The following is a 16,436-nucleotide window of genomic DNA, read 5'->3' on the forward strand; positions in this document are numbered from 1 at the left end:
AAGAGTTGAATCACCGTTGCAGAAGTGGTGATGCAAAATCAAACAGTTCATAATATTGACTTCGAAAAGAGCACAATTTTCACGTGCTTTCCATACGATGAACCCTATACAACTCCTGAGGTTAGCGGGATTAAGCAACATGACCGAGCGTGGTAGCTGATATCTTCCTTCAAACTTGTTCTAATCACATGCTCAAAGATGCGACAGATTATAATAACAATTTGTAATAATTCGTCCTGCTTGCGCAAAACTTCTAACGATTACAGCTTCGATTTTTCGACTATTGTTTTTAGGAAAGTACAGTTCCTGCATCACATCCCACTTGCACAAGAAGCTCATGTGTCGTTGTTAGGTGGTATCCTAAAATCTATTAATATTACCGAGATAACAACAGTATTTCATTCAGACAACCATGGTGTGGATTAGTCCTGAAAGAAAGCACGTAGCGCCAACAAGGTTAGCACGTGTAAACGGTTAGTACGGGTAAATGAACATATTTTAGTGGAGTTATCGATCAGAGACACGACGATTTTCCATGCGGGTGATGGCCGACATCAAAGAACGGAAATAGGATCTACTTGAAAAATTATTCGCAAACTAACCCAGCCTGTACTGGTCATTGTGGTCCATTCACTACTTGGACGGTCTTGTTAGCGCCCACGAATGCTGGATTAATAAGTGAGATTATTAATTAATACACAAGTAAGACATTCAAAGGCATTTAGGGACCGATTTTTCAGAAGATATAAATTTAATAGAAATTATGAGTGGGTCAAAGCAAAATTAGTGGTCAGGGTAATACCGTTTTTGCTGGAGAAGCGGGAGGCTCCGCTAAATAAGCTTTGTCTTCAGTGAGAGCTTTAGTGAATCTTGCAATGAACCAATAAAAAGCGAGTGAATTGAACTCAAATCGTCGAGGTAATTGACTTAAACTTCTTGCGTGTAATGTGAAAATGAAATCATTCAACTGAAGAATAAGCAGCATTGTTCCCATGGAGTTTGAGATGACCAGAGAAATCTTTCACTGGTCATCAGGGGCCATACTTTCAAAACTCGCTAAGTGAACGTAAGTACTTACGCTCCATTTTCTTGTTCTATGATTGGTGGATTTTGCTTGAAAGGCCGTCAATGATTGGCTGATGAGCTTACGATCTCTTAACTTTTTTTGAAAGTATTGGCCCTGATCATCAGAGCTCCAGGCGATATAGTGGGAACTGCGGTGCAGTGAAGGTCGTGTTAGCGGTAATAGAATGACACAGCCGAGATAATTGGGAGCCAAGGGTAGTGATGATGAAAGGGTAGAGAGCAAGCAAAACAAGAGCAGCAAACGTAATAGGTTTATTGAGGAGAATAGTAACAACAACTTCACAACTTAGTATGTACAATAAATAGCACAATGCACTTAGTATGTTAGATTTAATGCCACATGAAACTAAGTCGACATGATTACATCAGATCTCTTTGGCAAGGGCGTTATGTTAAAAAGTCATTTAAATTAACCTACGTATAGCGCAACATGTATGACGCATACAACACACGCGAGTGACACATACATTTAACACACATGCATGCCGCAAAACGCACGCACACATACCACACACACGCACACAAGAAGAATCATAATACGACGAGCCAAGCACACACGCAGTTTATTGCACGCACTGAAGTATAAAGCCTCAGTTCACTGCACGGTAAATTCTTAGTCTCCTCACACAACAAAACTAGTATCGTTATTATTATATTATTATATTATTAAACTAGTATCATTATTATTAGATAATAATCTCGCTGCTATGCTCATCGAGAACTTATCGAACTAGAACGACTGTCTTAACCGGGGAAAAAATTTTAAAAATAACGTTCTCAGCTCCGTAAAAAATAATCCATTATGAAATTGATAGATGAGTTCTTAGCAAAAGATGAGGTTTTAGACTGACAAACAACTGGGTTCATTCCGCAGTCAAACAAGGGATGTGCAGTGTTTACAACTAGGACTCGTGGCTGTCATTTCACCAGCGTGGACAGACGTTCCGGTTACGTAGACTATTGGCACGGCGTTTTGTGCAACACAATGTGGTGATATCATACAATGCATCGCAGGCACGTAAATGCAATGTTTTGATATCATACAATACATTGCAGGCACGTAAATGCAATGTTTTGATATCATACAATACATTGCAGGCACGTGAATGCAGTGTTTTGATATCATACAATAACTCGTAGTCACGTAAGCACCTGCACTCTATATGAAAATACAGCACACAGTCACTCAGGGTACAATAATTCAGGCAATAAAATGATTATACATGTTGCAAGATATGGAAGGTAAAGAGTGGTAAAAATATTTAAATACAAGACAGAAAGAAATAAGAATTTCAATCAAACATCTCCAAGATTTGCGTCACAAGCAAGAATTCAATAAATATCGTAGAATGTTGTACATGTACAGGAGCGATGGTAGATGTATAATAAAGTATTTCTTGTAGCAGAAATGCGACATCAAACATAAGCGCGGCGTGCACCACAGACAGCCACGGATGTTCTCACTGAGGGCATTGTTATAGATAAGGGGCCCTACTTTCAAAACTCGCTAAGTGAACGTAAGTACTTACGCTCTATTTTCTTGTTTATGATTGGTGGATTTTGCTTGATAGGCCGTCAATGATTGGCTGATGAACTTACGATCTCTTGACTTTTTTTGAAAGTATAGGCCCAGATATCCATACAAATATCCGTATTCGCGTCTAATTCTAATGTAACTAGTTGGCTAACTAGTTATTCTTTCTTAGCAGCAACGGAATGAACAACGGTCTGCATAGGAGCTTCAGGACACATTATTTGCTAGAATATTGTATATAATTTATTTAAACATTTACCGGGCGATCGGTATCGGTTAGGTTAGGATCGCATTACCGGGCGATCCTAAGCGCTGCCATTATTTTATAGAAGCTGCACATTTTCCTAAGCACTGTTATTCTTGTACAACTGCTGCACATTTTCCCAAGCACTGCCATTCTTGTACAAAAGCTGCACATTTTCCTAAGCACTGCCATTCTTGTACAAAAGCTGCACATTTTCCTAAGCACTGCCATTCTTGTACAAAAGCTGCACCTTTTTCTAGGCACTGCCATATTTGTTCAAAAGCTGCACATTTTCCTAAGTATCGAAACTCTTGTACAAAAGCAGCACAGTTACTATAAAGCAGCTCATAGAAATGATGCCAGTATTAGACGTTACAGCTCACCTGATGTAACGGCAACTGCCATACATGACAGCAAGTATCGCTGCTGGAACACAACTACTAATTCGACACGAACGAACTGCACCCATGGCGCTAATTTATTAACCTGAAACCAGGCACCATCTAACGAAAACGAGATATATAACTCAAACGAAAACACTATATCACTATAATTAACAATTTACTAGCTAAATGATTGTTCAACACAAAAACATCGACGTTAACCAAAACGATTTTATGTGAGTTAGGGCCCATGTGACCACCAAATAAACTTTACGAACAACACGCGACAGATGAGACCTCTTACTTCTGATACAGCATCGCACAAACAAAGAAATGAGAATAAAAAATGCTATTCCATATATCTAGAAACAATATTGCATGAAAGTTGAACTAAATGAAGGAACAACTTTGGCAGGAACATAGGACGAGAATAAGTGAAGCCGGATAGTAGCGTTTCAGGATCCCAAAGCAGCATCGCGGAAGGCCAGGGGCCATACTTTCAAAACTCACTAAGTGAACGTAAGTACTTACGCTCTAATTTCTTGTCTATACGATTGGTGGATTTTGCTTGAAAGGCCGTCAATGATTGGCTGATGGACTTACGATCTCTTAATTTTTTTTGAAAGTATAGGCCCTTGTAAAGAGAAACAAGAAGCTGCGCTCAGGCTGTCCAGCAATAGAGTCGACTAGTGTCAAGACGGGGACAAGTGTGCCTCAATATTGACATGAAGTGGGCCTATGTGCCACCACTAGTGGAAAGAGGGCCTCATCTTGCCACTGGTGGGGCCCACGGGCACGTGAGCCCCGTATATGTGCCACAACTCTGCACGCCTGAGTCCAGCAGAGCGCGCTGTCATCAAGCGTTTTCTGCACGCTACAACCCAGAGCGGAAAAACAGAACGTATTCCACAGGAAAATAAATATGAACTAATAGAAATAAAAAACAGACTGAGGTTCAACCAGAAGATGATGCGAGAGCCATGCACAGATGTTCAACAAAATAGCTTGGCTTGATTACATACAAGAACTTCGTAATACTAAACCGTAACAAATAAATTAATTAAGATGGTTTGGTTTGATCAGATTTGACGAGAACTCGGTAAAACTAAACAGTAAATAAATTAACGGGTCCGAGGTAGGGAAGCAAGACTTTGAGAAACTAAAACTATGCATACGTTACCTGTGTCCGAGAGGCAAGAAGTGAGACGGAAATATTAGGTCGGTACATAGCTTTGTAGGCGCTAGAGCAGCGATATATAACGCCATCGCAGTTTACTGATAAACGAAGCGAGATAACCATCGATGATGTACCCCCGATTTTACAAGCTACCTCAACAGTATAACAAGTAAACGATCCGTTCTGAATAAGTTCAACCAAAAATAAGTTAGTGTGAAAAAAAACAGCCACAAAAATTCACCTCTCCCTCCAAAAAAGAAAGAAAACCACAGCGAATCCCATTTAAAATAAAATACACATTTTTTTAGAAATATAAATATATATTTCTTAGAACTTAACACGTAAAAATATTAACGTTGTTATGTTGCATCAATTACACGCACGCAGCACCCGTACACGCACGCAACACACGCACACACATGCAGGCTTACTGTTGGTTCGGGCACCGCTACGACTGAGCAGGTTTATAATGACGCTATGGATAACAATTAGGATGAAGAATCTTACGTATCAGCACAAAGATACAATAACAAAAGATAAAAATAGAGATTCTTGTCCATAAAAATTGCGATAAGATATTGAGGGATGAAGATACGAGTTAGAAGCATTAATTAAGGTATTAAAGCGGTGACTATAAAGTGATGGCTATGGAAGGTCACAAGAGGGAGTGCTGGGCGATGGCTTGCTGGTAACTATACCTGTCAGAGGGCAGGGAGGGGGCGGCGCCCCCCCGCTGGGGGATGGGGGGTGCCACCACGCGACCGTTATCTCCTGCAACAGGATAACTGTTATCAGCCACGCTGGTCATATACATTTAGCAGTTTTAATTAAAAAACTCAAGTGAAATGTCCCGCCACTTCTCTGTAATTGACGGAAGAAACTCTCGACGCAGCACCCACAGGAAATATTCAACAATCATAACTTTTATTTCTAAACCTAAATTTATAACCTGAAATAATGAACGTACAATATAACAAACAACTCCCACATCCTCAGCTGGGTTTATCGTAACGTCTTACATGTACCTCTAACTAACATCCCTAATGTTACAGGGCACATCCCAACCACAGGGCTCTTAGCCAGAGCCCCGTCACGGGTTACGCTTCCCTCCAGGGCCTCACCATGGGGGAGAAACCCAACCAATTGAAGCATCAAATGGTGAAGCAGGCCTCACCACGGGGGAGAAACCCTACCAGTTGAAGCATCAAATGGTGAAGCAAGCCTCACCACGGGGGAGAAACCCAACCAATTGAAGCATCAAATGGTGAAGCAAGCCTCACCACGGGGGAGAAACCCAACCAATTGAAGCATCAAATGGTGAAGCAGGCCTCACCATGGGGGACAAACCCTACCAATTGAAGCATCAAATGGTGAAGCAGGCCTCACCATGGGGGACAAACCCTACCAATTGAAGGTCGGCACACACCGGCATGGTCGTGGTGGGGGTCGCGGCCGGGGGAGAAGACAGGGAGGTCGGGGACGGGGGGAGGGGGCACGTCCGCGGCGAGCTTGGAGCGCAGCAGATACACGTACGCCCGGTACCGCTTGATCTGGGGGGCAGGGGGAGTTAAGGGGCGTGGAGGAGGGTAGGGGCAATAGGATGGGCACTTGTGTTTAGGGGGAGTGCCATTACAAGGAGTAGCCATACCTAATAATGATAGGTCATAATAAAAGGTATAATGACTGTATTTATAATGAGACTCCTCGCTATCGGCCTCCTTAACTACAGCACCTAATATAAATGTCACCTCTTATAATGGAGCGTGTCAGTAATAGGCCTTGCGGCATGTCACCTGCTCGTTGAGGTAGGCCTCCTTCTCCCTGTAGTTGGCCAGGGTGTTGGTCTTGGCCGTCTTGTCAGGAGGCTTGGCGAGGTGCTGCTGCAGGTCTTCCTCCAGCCTGGCGAGCCGCTCCTCGTGGTCCAGCGTCTGGTCCCGCTGCTCATCATCACATTATTATTTCGACTGTGGTAATAAAGGATGTATTATATGCGAGTTTTGTTCATATTAAGATGAAGACCGGATGTTAGCTGGCCTGGCGTCTCGCACCGTGCCAGTGTCTACGTTTCTGTCGAACTGTACGGTCTTATCTACTTCCGTGATGTAAAGTAAGTTGTCCGCCATGTACATAGCTAACTCTGATTTCGCTGTAATATTGCTTCTATTGTTCGTTATATTTGGTTGTGTGTGTTAATCATCAGTGTTTGATATCGGTTACTCTAATTTCAGGTAACTCGACATTTGTTTGAATAAAGCTTGGATTACCAAGTCTTTCTTATTCTACAACAACGACCATCACAGCTTATTGTTGCTGCGACCATCACAGCTTATTGTTGCTGCGACCATCACAGCTTATTGTTGCTGCGACCATCACAGCTATCAGCTCAGCCACACACCAGGCTCAGCTAAGCCACACACCAGGCTCAGCTCAGCCACACACCAGGTTCAGCTTGGTAGCAGAGCAGGGCAGCAGGGGGCGCTGGAATTTCTTCTGGGAGCCCACGGCGCCGGCCATCGGAGCAGCAGAGAGGCTTGCCGCCACGAAGTTGATGGCATCGATCCACGCCTGCAGCTCCTTGCTGTCACTGCACGCACACAAAACACCGTTAATTCCTGGCTGGTTATAACTATTACATTCGTGATATTAATAAGATGCCGTGAGACGAATTACTAAGCTTTCTGGACATGCCACTCAGTAACCATTTATGGGCGTTGATACCATTTATAAGTACAATACGTACCTGTTGAGCAAAGAAATTTCATGAAGTCATGGTACACTATTATTTATTTCTTCGAAACGGCAGTTTCCACTGTACCGGTGTGCAAGAAGGACGGCTCAGTCACCTGGTCTGCAAGAGAGACACCAGTCACCTGGTCTGTAGGAGGTAGACAGCGTGGTCTGCAGGAGAGACACCAGTCACCTGGTCTACAGGAGAGACACCAGTCACCTGGTCTGCAGGAGGTAGACAGCGTGGTCTGCAGGAGAGACACCAGTCACCTGGTCTACAGGAGAGACACCAGTCACCTGGTCTGCAGGAGAGACACCAGTCACCTGGTCTGTAGGAGGTAGACAGCGTGGTCTGCAGGAGAGACACCAGTCACCTGGTCTGCAGGAGAGACACCAGTCACCTGGTCTGCAGGAGGTAGACAGCGTGGTCTGCAGGAGGACACCAGTCACCTGGTCTGTAGGAGGTAGACAGCGTGGTCTGCAGGAGACACCAGTCACCTGGTCTACAGGAGAGACACCAGTCACCTGGTCTGCAGGAGGTAGACAGCGTGGTCTGCAGTGTGGAGGCGGAAGACATGCTGCTTCTTGTTGTAGTCGTGGGCGCGGGTGGCGAGGGCGTGGTGGAGGCGCACGGCCAGCGTGCCAGGCTGGGGCTGCTGGGTGCTGCCCCGCACGCCGCACTGCTCGTCCTTGTACAGATACATGGCCAGGTCCTGCACCACGCACCACCACATCTTCCACGACCGCTTCCCGAACGATGCTACCATACAAGGCACCATGTAATTATCACATAATTGACAAGTTTACATTTAATATTATAACTTTGTTCTGCACCACACGCCACCACATCTTCCATGACCGCTTCCCAAACAATGGGAAGCTTTCAGTGTAACAAAGTTCCAATACCTGGTGAGAAGAACACCAGGTATTGGAACATTTTTTATTAACGAAGCACAACAAGGCACGCAGCTCAGCCACTTTGATGATATTTGATGCTGAATGGTAATTAAATAACCGCCGTTCTAATATTGTGTGATGTGTGGTAGGTAATTAAATAAGCACAGTCTTAACATAGAGTCATGAGATACTTGAATACTTTAAACTTATTACCAGTGATCCGTCCCTCACCACACACCATCGCAGCTTCCACGAACTGCGGCACATTGCTACTTGAATTTCCTAATGATATTAATGGAATTTGATAACATAACAATTATTTGCGGGTGTTCCTTGGCTCTACCTACACACAGCAACACCCATTTTTTTCATTAAAACCAAGTATTCTAAATACTACGTAAGTTGAATGGAACCTTTATTGTAGCTACCATCAATTGAATAAATAAAATACTTAAAAAAAAACTTTTTAAAAAACCACGTTTTTCTTGTGGACTAAAAAGTAGAAAATAAATTATGGCTCGCCCCAAAAAACGTGGGTCGGGCTGTACGTTCACCATAAAATTTCCAAAAGGAGCTGAGCTTCCCTAAAAGTTTCAGAGCGCTAGCTAGCGGGAAAGTTGGTGAAATATCGATTGCAAGATTTGATCATCACAGACGGACACGAAAGCGAGCTAAGAAAAACGTGGTAATAATAAGTATGCAACTCTAAACTCGTAAGAATAACATCAACTGAACCACTCACTACTTCCTCAACTTCCAACAAGACTGCAATTCAGCGCAAAAAAATTCAAAACCAATGGACAAAGATTTGCTTCACACCAAGCGAAATTGGACCTCGTATCCCATTTTGCTCGTTTATGAATGTAATAGCTGTAAACCTCAATGTTTGTAATGTTTAAGAATTGATCAATTGCGGAGTTGCTGCTTCCCAAAACGATTTCGTTAACTAAGCTAAATAGTACAAGATTTTAATAATTTTGATTTCCTGTAAGTAAAGAATAATACTATTTTCACCCTCGAACTCCATATATGTTAATTAAATCGACCACACTTAAGACTGCTCAACTATCAGGTCAGAAACAGGAGGGAGGCTAGTCTCACTTTTCTTGCCGTTGGGATCAATGCAGCACTTGCGCATGATGTAGCCCTTCTTGTAGATGAAGCCGTCACCTGCTGAGGGCGCCAGGAAGGGGTTACTCCCCAGCAGCAAGGGCGAGGCGTCAGAACGATCCTCTGCTCCCTCCACAGCGTTTCCTTCATCATCTCTGCATCAAGCAACACAAGTTCAAAAGCCGTGTTGTCAAACGGTTACAATTTTGCAACTAAATCAGCCAATCACGGACTTCTTTTTAAGCTATGCCCACCAATCAATGATGAGATGTAATCCTACATGTAATCCGACCCCTACATGTAATTAGGCCGCTACGTGCACTTTAGCAAGTGTTGACAGTATTGCAGCAAGTTAGAGAACGCGTGAGTAATTAGTACAGGAGGCGATGTTTCTGGTCCGCGGAGGAGCTCGAGCTCAATTATCTCACAAAGAAGTGCAAGATTAATTAACTTAAATGCAAGCTCAACTAACTTAAATGCAAGCTTAAGTAACTTATACTTAAACCAAATATTACTCACCCGGCCCACTTGAGTGGCTTGTTCTTGATGGAGGTGTGGAGGTCGCGTAGGACCTGAGGCGGGAAGTCCTGCCCATCATTAAGCTCGGCGAGGTTGGTAATGAACTCAGAACAGGTCATGGCTCTCGTCATGCTCTTCTTGGCGCCGTGCAGGTCAGTGTTGAGGAGCATGAGTGCACACGTCAGAGTGTGAACCGCATCTGTAAACACAAATGCTTTATTTTGACTGCATACTATGGAATCAATCATAAATCACCCATGTTACTGTTCTGAAGGAAATGTATATAAATATTACCTTAAGGTTATGAGATAAGCACTTTTTCAAACTCTCCAAGTATGAGATAGATGGATTTTCTTAAGACAGAAGTTGGATTTACGAAAACGATGAATATGTTTAGGACAATAATTAAGAGCTTTCTGATGGAGCAAAGCATATCTTTTAACATCAACAGGGCCTAAAAATTGAGAAGTAACCATATTGTCTTAGTCCGGTTAGCAAATACCGGCAAAAAAAGATGAACTCTCAGGCAGCCTTATCAACAAGATAGTAGCCTAAAAAATAGTGTGGACGAATCTTTTACTTTAGAATTCTGGCTAGACTCACAAATAGCCTCGTCAACAAGGCACTGGTCTCTTAATTGAGTGGACGAATCTCGTACATTGAAGTCAATCTAGTCTCTCGAAAATAACTCCCTGGAAAAACTCAGAGAACACAGGTATTACGGTGAGAAGTACTGTATTGGATCTTTACAAAAAATTGTAAAGAATATGTGCCTGACCCTGCGAGTTGAAGGTGCCATCGTTGCAGTCGAGGTAGCGTCTGCTGAAGTGAACCAAGACGCGCTCTCTTTCTTGGGTCTCCCCCAGCAGGCAGAAGCGCTCCAGGAAGGCACGAAGGGCTTCGTCCAAAGTTTTCTTTTTGAAGTCGAAATGCTGCAAGTATTCTTCCGCCACTGCCTTAGAGAACTCATTGCTGCAACAAGCACAACCTAATATTACAACAGTGAACATCTAAATGCAATTAAACTTGACTTATAATAATACATTGTAGTGAATTCGTTTGCTCCAATTATCTACTGTATAAACAATTCATAGTTACACACGAGTAACGACTAACCAACTTGTGTCACTAATTCTTGTTTGAGCCAACTGATGATTTAGTGTTTAGACAGTGGCCACAGCCATCAAGCTTTGGCAACCGCCAATACCAAGGTTTTGGAGTTCAACGTTGAAAGAATTGCTGTCCGATGCACTCAGAGTCTTACGTCTAATTCCATGTAAATTTAAAGACATGGACAAATTAACCAACCCTAAAGAAAATCAGGCCATTATATACCACATACCACTACATAAATCCACCAACATGTGCAAGAGAACGCACACTCCTTCCATGATATTGATACAAATGAACTAGCATACGACGGAATTTATGATTAGCAGATTATTTAGCATGTAATGTCCAAACTTATAAGATTTTTGGAGACGGATTGTTGGCTAGATTGGCCAAAAAGCCAGTTATCTCCTCTCATAACGTTGATGATTCTCCAAATAATGAATACAGTACATTAGTACAATAGGGTACAGTAATCTTTAAATGAAGAAAGTTGGGTAAGAGACTACTATTATTGCGGTTTAAGGCACTCAATTTGTGGGTTGACTTACTTCTTGGAGAGATGACGAGAGACGTCGGTCTTCTTGAAGCCGTCGAGGAGGTAGAGGCGCTTGGCGAGTCTCACGGCTGAGGGAATGTCAACGGCTTTAGGGCTGTAGTGGAAACTATGCAGGGATTCTATGTCACTCTCATCCTCACTCAGGGGAGGCGAGGTGGTAGCGGCGGCGGAAGCAGTGGTGTTTTTACCACCACTTCCGCTACCACCGCCACCATCCTCTGGTTCAGCCATACCTCCAGAGTTAGCCTTGTGGGAACCACGACTCACTCCGCCCACACTGCGGGTGTGGCTCAGACTCGCGAGGCTCAGACTGGACTCTTCCTCGGATACGAATGAGTTGGTGAGCTCGTCCTCAGACTCCCACAGCTGTTGGTACGCTAGAGTGTCGGGGGAGAGGGTTCCTGACCCCGGGGTCTGTGGGGAGACTTGGGGATGAGAGGGAGGGGAAGATGAGAGGTGAGGGTTGGGTGTAGATGACTGTCGCGGCACGAGACGAGGGTTGGAGAGAGTGCGCTGTAGCACCAGAGAGCGGGCGGGAGAAAGGGGAGGAGTAGGATGAGGAGTATTTGTTGGTGTGAGGTCAGGGTCTGTGCCAGGTATAACACCCACACCACACGATGAGGTGAGCACACTAACAATACTAGGCGCTAAGGCGCCGTCAAGTGAGGTGGTTAGTGCACTCGTCACTCCAGCACTCGACACAATACTTCCCTCATGGCTCCGCAATCCTCTTCTGCTGCCGTTGTTGCGCTCCCCTGAAGAACTGCTCTTGTAATTCTTGATTTCGTTTGATTTTCCAAGCGTTGATGAAGAGCTGCTATGTTCAGGCCCCGCTACCTTGATGACGATGCGATGCTCGTCTTTTTTACGCCTAGCGTTGTGGTGAAGAGACGATGATGACGAAGACGAGGTATCTACATTCACAATGTGGCAATGATATGCGGCGGTGGAGGGCGGGTGCACCGAGGAAGCCGAGCGCTGTGAGGGCTTGTGGCCAGAACTATGAGGGCTGCCAGGCAAGTTCTTACAAATGGCATCGCCGTTAACAAGCGGCGAGGGGACAGAGATTGAGTGGAAGTTGGAAGGAACATATGAAGGAGTTGACTCGTCCCACTCGAGTTCGTCAGGAATGTCAGTGTCAGGACTCGTGGTCAAACTGGAGCTGTTTGAGCAGGCTTCCCCTAAGGACTCTATGCCCTGAGAAGAGCGAATCTTGTCGTAGAGGCCGCTGTATGAGTTAGCATTTCCCCCGACTATTGAGGAGTGAGAAGTGAACGAATGTACAGGTGAACATGGCGATAAGAGCAATGGACTGTCCGACTCGTGACTCGAGTGCCCCAAGGATTCACCCGAGGGCGACTGAGCAGCAGCTGACTTATTATTTGAGGGAGTCAGAGTGATGACGGCCGAGGTCACAACCGCGTCTTCGGTAACTGAAGAACAATCTTTTGATCTGATACAAGGATGCAGTTGGGCAGGGTCGAGCACCGACGTGTTGGTTGAACAAGACTGAGTGGTACACAAAATAACCGGCAACCCATTGGCACTCGTCACAGTCGAGGTCATTGTTGTGGTCGTAACAGATGGCGTGTGTGTAATTAATACCAGCGTACTAGATGACGGTGATTCTACACACACATTCGTCACTAGGTCGAGATCTACAGTGTCTGGTAATATCTTATCTTGTCTTGAAAGTTGAGGCTTGTCCCTTTCTCGGACTGGTTTATGAAACGAAATTTTTTGCGGTTGAGGAGTCTGATCTTCTCTTGTGTCAAGCAGAGTGTTGTGAGAGGCAGTAACATCATCCTCGAGATCAGTATTAGCCGAACTGACATCCCCATCGTCGGGACACTGAAGCTGGTCTTCTGACTTGGATATTCTGACAGCAGGAGGAGAGTAAGTGAAAGAACCACAGCTGCTCTGCATCACCGAAGCGGCTGGAGATTCGCAGCTTACACATATCAGACTAGAGCTATTGCTGCTGCTACTGGTGTTTGCATGGCTAGATTTAAGGGCCGCTCTTCCATGCTGTTGATTATGGATGTTTTGATGGTAGTCATTTTCACGTGAGGATCGAAAGCCAGCACCTGAAGATCTACTGCCACACTTGATGATATTACTGCCACACATTGAATCAACAACACCACCTGGGCTGTTAGGCACACTTTGGCTCTCGCCATAATACTGTGAGTGGGAACACTGAGAGTTAGTAGATTCTGGTAAGTTAATGGGGGCTTCCACACGCTGTTTTGGGACATGGTTATCCATAGATTCACCTGCTTGCCTCTCGGCGCTTGAATCAAAGCCTGGAGCAGAGCGCGACTCGTCACCTTTTTCAGGAACAGAAATGTCAAAGCATGACTGGAAGTGTTCGTCGCCTTCCTCAAAGCTGTCATCAAGAACACCATTCTTCATTCTAGGGGCAGAATGGGGTGACTTGTGCTTTTTGGAGCGATCCAGCGTTGCGCTAGGGGATTCCAGACCTGAAAAGGAGATGGGGGAGCCAGCCTTAGGAGGCAGGGGAGGAGGAACACCTGGAACCGTGTCACCAACTTTTCTCTTCGAAGGTAATTTTTTCTCAGGCTGGATTGCTTTCTGCAGGAGCACGGGGTCACTGGCTGCTGCTAGAAGCTGTTGCACATGCTCATCAGTGCTGCCATCTGTAATTAATTTTCACATGAGTACAACAATCTGAGGTTGTTTAAAGAGGCACCAGTTTGGATTCAGCTATAACCTAATGAATTAGAAGAAGCAAACACAAATATTGCAGTCACGCTACCATCTCGTAATTAATCCAAGCTAACATATTCCCTTGGTTCGTTGTGACTTCACAGTGCACCAAATGAAAATTTATTTTTTGATTCCTATGATGCAACATGGAAATAAGAAGACCAATTTACAGGCAGTCTAGAATTCAAGTGATTTTCCTATAAAATTACTAGAAAGTGAGATAAATATTAAATTGATTAATTATGTATAGAAACATGAAAAATTCTAATTAAAAATAACATTTTATTATCATGTATATAGATGTATCAACACAACCCTCTAAAGAAGTTATCATAAGGCGGGTCATGCCACACTGGTAGGAACTGAAACACAATAAGTGGGGTGCAAAAAATGACAAAAAAATGCAGTATGCTGGGGCAACAAGAGCAGGTGCACATAGGGCTTGGATATCAGCCCTAGTACAAAGTTAGAAATGACCAAACACTTCAAGAATCACTGCTTTACAGACAGCATTAATAGGAAGACTTGCCTGTTCTGAGCTTCAGGATGACTTGGTCAGGTGCTTCTCGCAGACAATTGAGCACTGCAACATGGAGGTCTTCATAAACTCATAGGCAAAATGATAAGTAGAGGCTAAATGATTCAAACATCATTTGATGCATCTTACAAGTGAATAAATAGGAAATTATACTATGCTTGCATCCTTGCATTTAAACATGGACCAGTACAGTACATAATTTTTGCTGATTATTATGAATAATTAACTGAATTGATTATAACTAAAAAAATATGTTAAGATTTTTTGCATAAACTTTTTGGATAAAATTAAAGATTCAACGCATAAAAATCTGCCTTGAGAAATTCCACTCCAGCAATCAAATGCCACTCACCTTCTTTGGTTGTGAGAGTCTCCACAGGAAGGCCATTCACTTCAAGAATAACATCCCCTGGCTGTAACTACAAGACAATAATTATAAATTAGACATGAAGAGTCAGAACCACCCAGCTGCATGCAGGTTATAATAGCCTTGGCAATAATTTGCGAATTAAATATTTTTTTTAATTTATTTTTTAATTTAATAATTTATTTTATTTTAAGTTATTTTTATTTTAATTTATTCATTTTTTTTAATTTATTTAATTTTTTTGTCTTTTGCGAATTGCAAAAGACAACCCTTAGAGTATATCCTCTTATATATACTTCATCAAACATATAATTAAATTAATCATTATCAATGTTCTATGTCTGAAGGATCCAAATTATTATAATGAACCAACTAAAATCAAATTAAATTCTGATGATGCAGCCATGATAAATCAGTAAGGAGAAATACAGAAAGCACTAAGCTTATGGGACTGCAATGGTCATATTTTATAATAATTTCAAGCATGAGTTTAAGAGCTAAGCTTGATTTCCTATGAATATTCCTCACTATGCAGCCTACCTCGGATAGAAAATTGTTTATCAAGGATTTAATTTTTCTTCAAGTTGACTCTAATTATTTTTACTACCGTACATTCATTGTAATTGATTCATCTTTCTATCTCTGCCAATTTTTTAGTATTATTTTAAATTTTGTCACAACATTTAGTAATTGTTTACAGTGATATCAAAGTTGTCAGAGGATATCATAAAAAGATCACCACATATGGTATATATGCTTGTTGTTCTGACATGAATCAAGTTCAGTTGTAGATGGTTGAGATACAAGGCTTGTAATTTATTTATGGTGAATCTATTGATAGTTATATTAGTTTTTCTTGCATCAATTGATTGCCACACACAAAGTACATACTTATTTCAAGCTGAGCAGCATTACTAAATTGCATATTTAAATTATTTTTGGTGCAGAGTGACTTTAGTGATGATTGTTTTTACTCTCTTTCAAAAAGCTGCCATTATTTGATACAACTTGGCAAGTTTCACATCATACTGACGGCAAATTACACAGTGTATATATAATATTATATATATATATATAATAATAATATATATACATGCAGCAGTAAACTTACATACCATACCTGTTACTCTAATTCTTTGTTGCCATTCCTTTCTATATATTTATTGTGTTTATAGTTCAATAGCTTAGAAACAGAAATTTGACTGAACTAAGATTTTTGCTCTTGACAAAAATATTGAGAAAAATATGGTAGCATAAACAACTTCATATTTGTCTCTACAAATTAGTAAAAATATAACTCAGTACTCACTGCAATGAGTGACAGAGAGCGCATTTTCTCGTCAACAAAAACTTGAGGTCACGAACGGACGGACAGACATGGCGAGCACAATCGTGCATTTTTTCCATAAATGAGAAAATGCGCTAAAAACTCAGAGTTATTTCAAAGATTAATTT

The 16,436-nt window shown here is 42.6% G+C and overlaps 1 protein-coding gene across 3 annotated transcripts in view; it reads right to left on the bottom strand.

The window, feature by feature from the left end:
• The window catches only part of LOC108669415 (PH and SEC7 domain-containing protein), a 29,060-nt gene that overhangs the window by 7,751 nt on the left and 4,873 nt on the right, over positions 1–16,436 (bottom strand). For 2 of the 3 annotated variants that reach the window (XM_047879580.1, XM_018156741.2), the window contains exons 3-13: positions 14,967–15,033; positions 14,606–14,659; positions 11,339–14,006; positions 10,456–10,649; positions 9,678–9,876; positions 9,150–9,313; positions 7,677–7,911; positions 6,864–7,008; positions 6,218–6,361; positions 5,851–5,974; positions 5,123–5,195 (exon numbers count right to left, since the gene is read on the bottom strand). In XM_047879580.1, coding sequence (XP_047735536.1) covers positions 5,123–5,195; positions 5,851–5,974; positions 6,218–6,361; positions 6,864–7,008; positions 7,677–7,911; positions 9,150–9,313; positions 9,678–9,876; positions 10,456–10,649; positions 11,339–14,006; positions 14,606–14,659; positions 14,967–15,033 — 4,067 coding nt within the window. The remainder of the gene's footprint in view (positions 1–5,122; positions 5,196–5,850; positions 5,975–6,217; positions 6,362–6,863; positions 7,009–7,676; positions 7,912–9,149; positions 9,314–9,677; positions 9,877–10,455; positions 10,650–11,338; positions 14,007–14,605; positions 14,660–14,966; positions 15,034–16,436) is intronic. The other variant, XM_018156742.2, reaches the window with a different exon arrangement.

The sequence above is a fragment of the Hyalella azteca genome, unplaced genomic scaffold (genome assembly GCF_000764305.2).
Source record: "Hyalella azteca isolate HAZT.00-mixed unplaced genomic scaffold, Hazt_2.0.2 contig3354, whole genome shotgun sequence".
In the NCBI taxonomy this organism is placed as follows: domain Eukaryota; kingdom Metazoa; phylum Arthropoda; class Malacostraca; order Amphipoda; family Hyalellidae; genus Hyalella; species Hyalella azteca.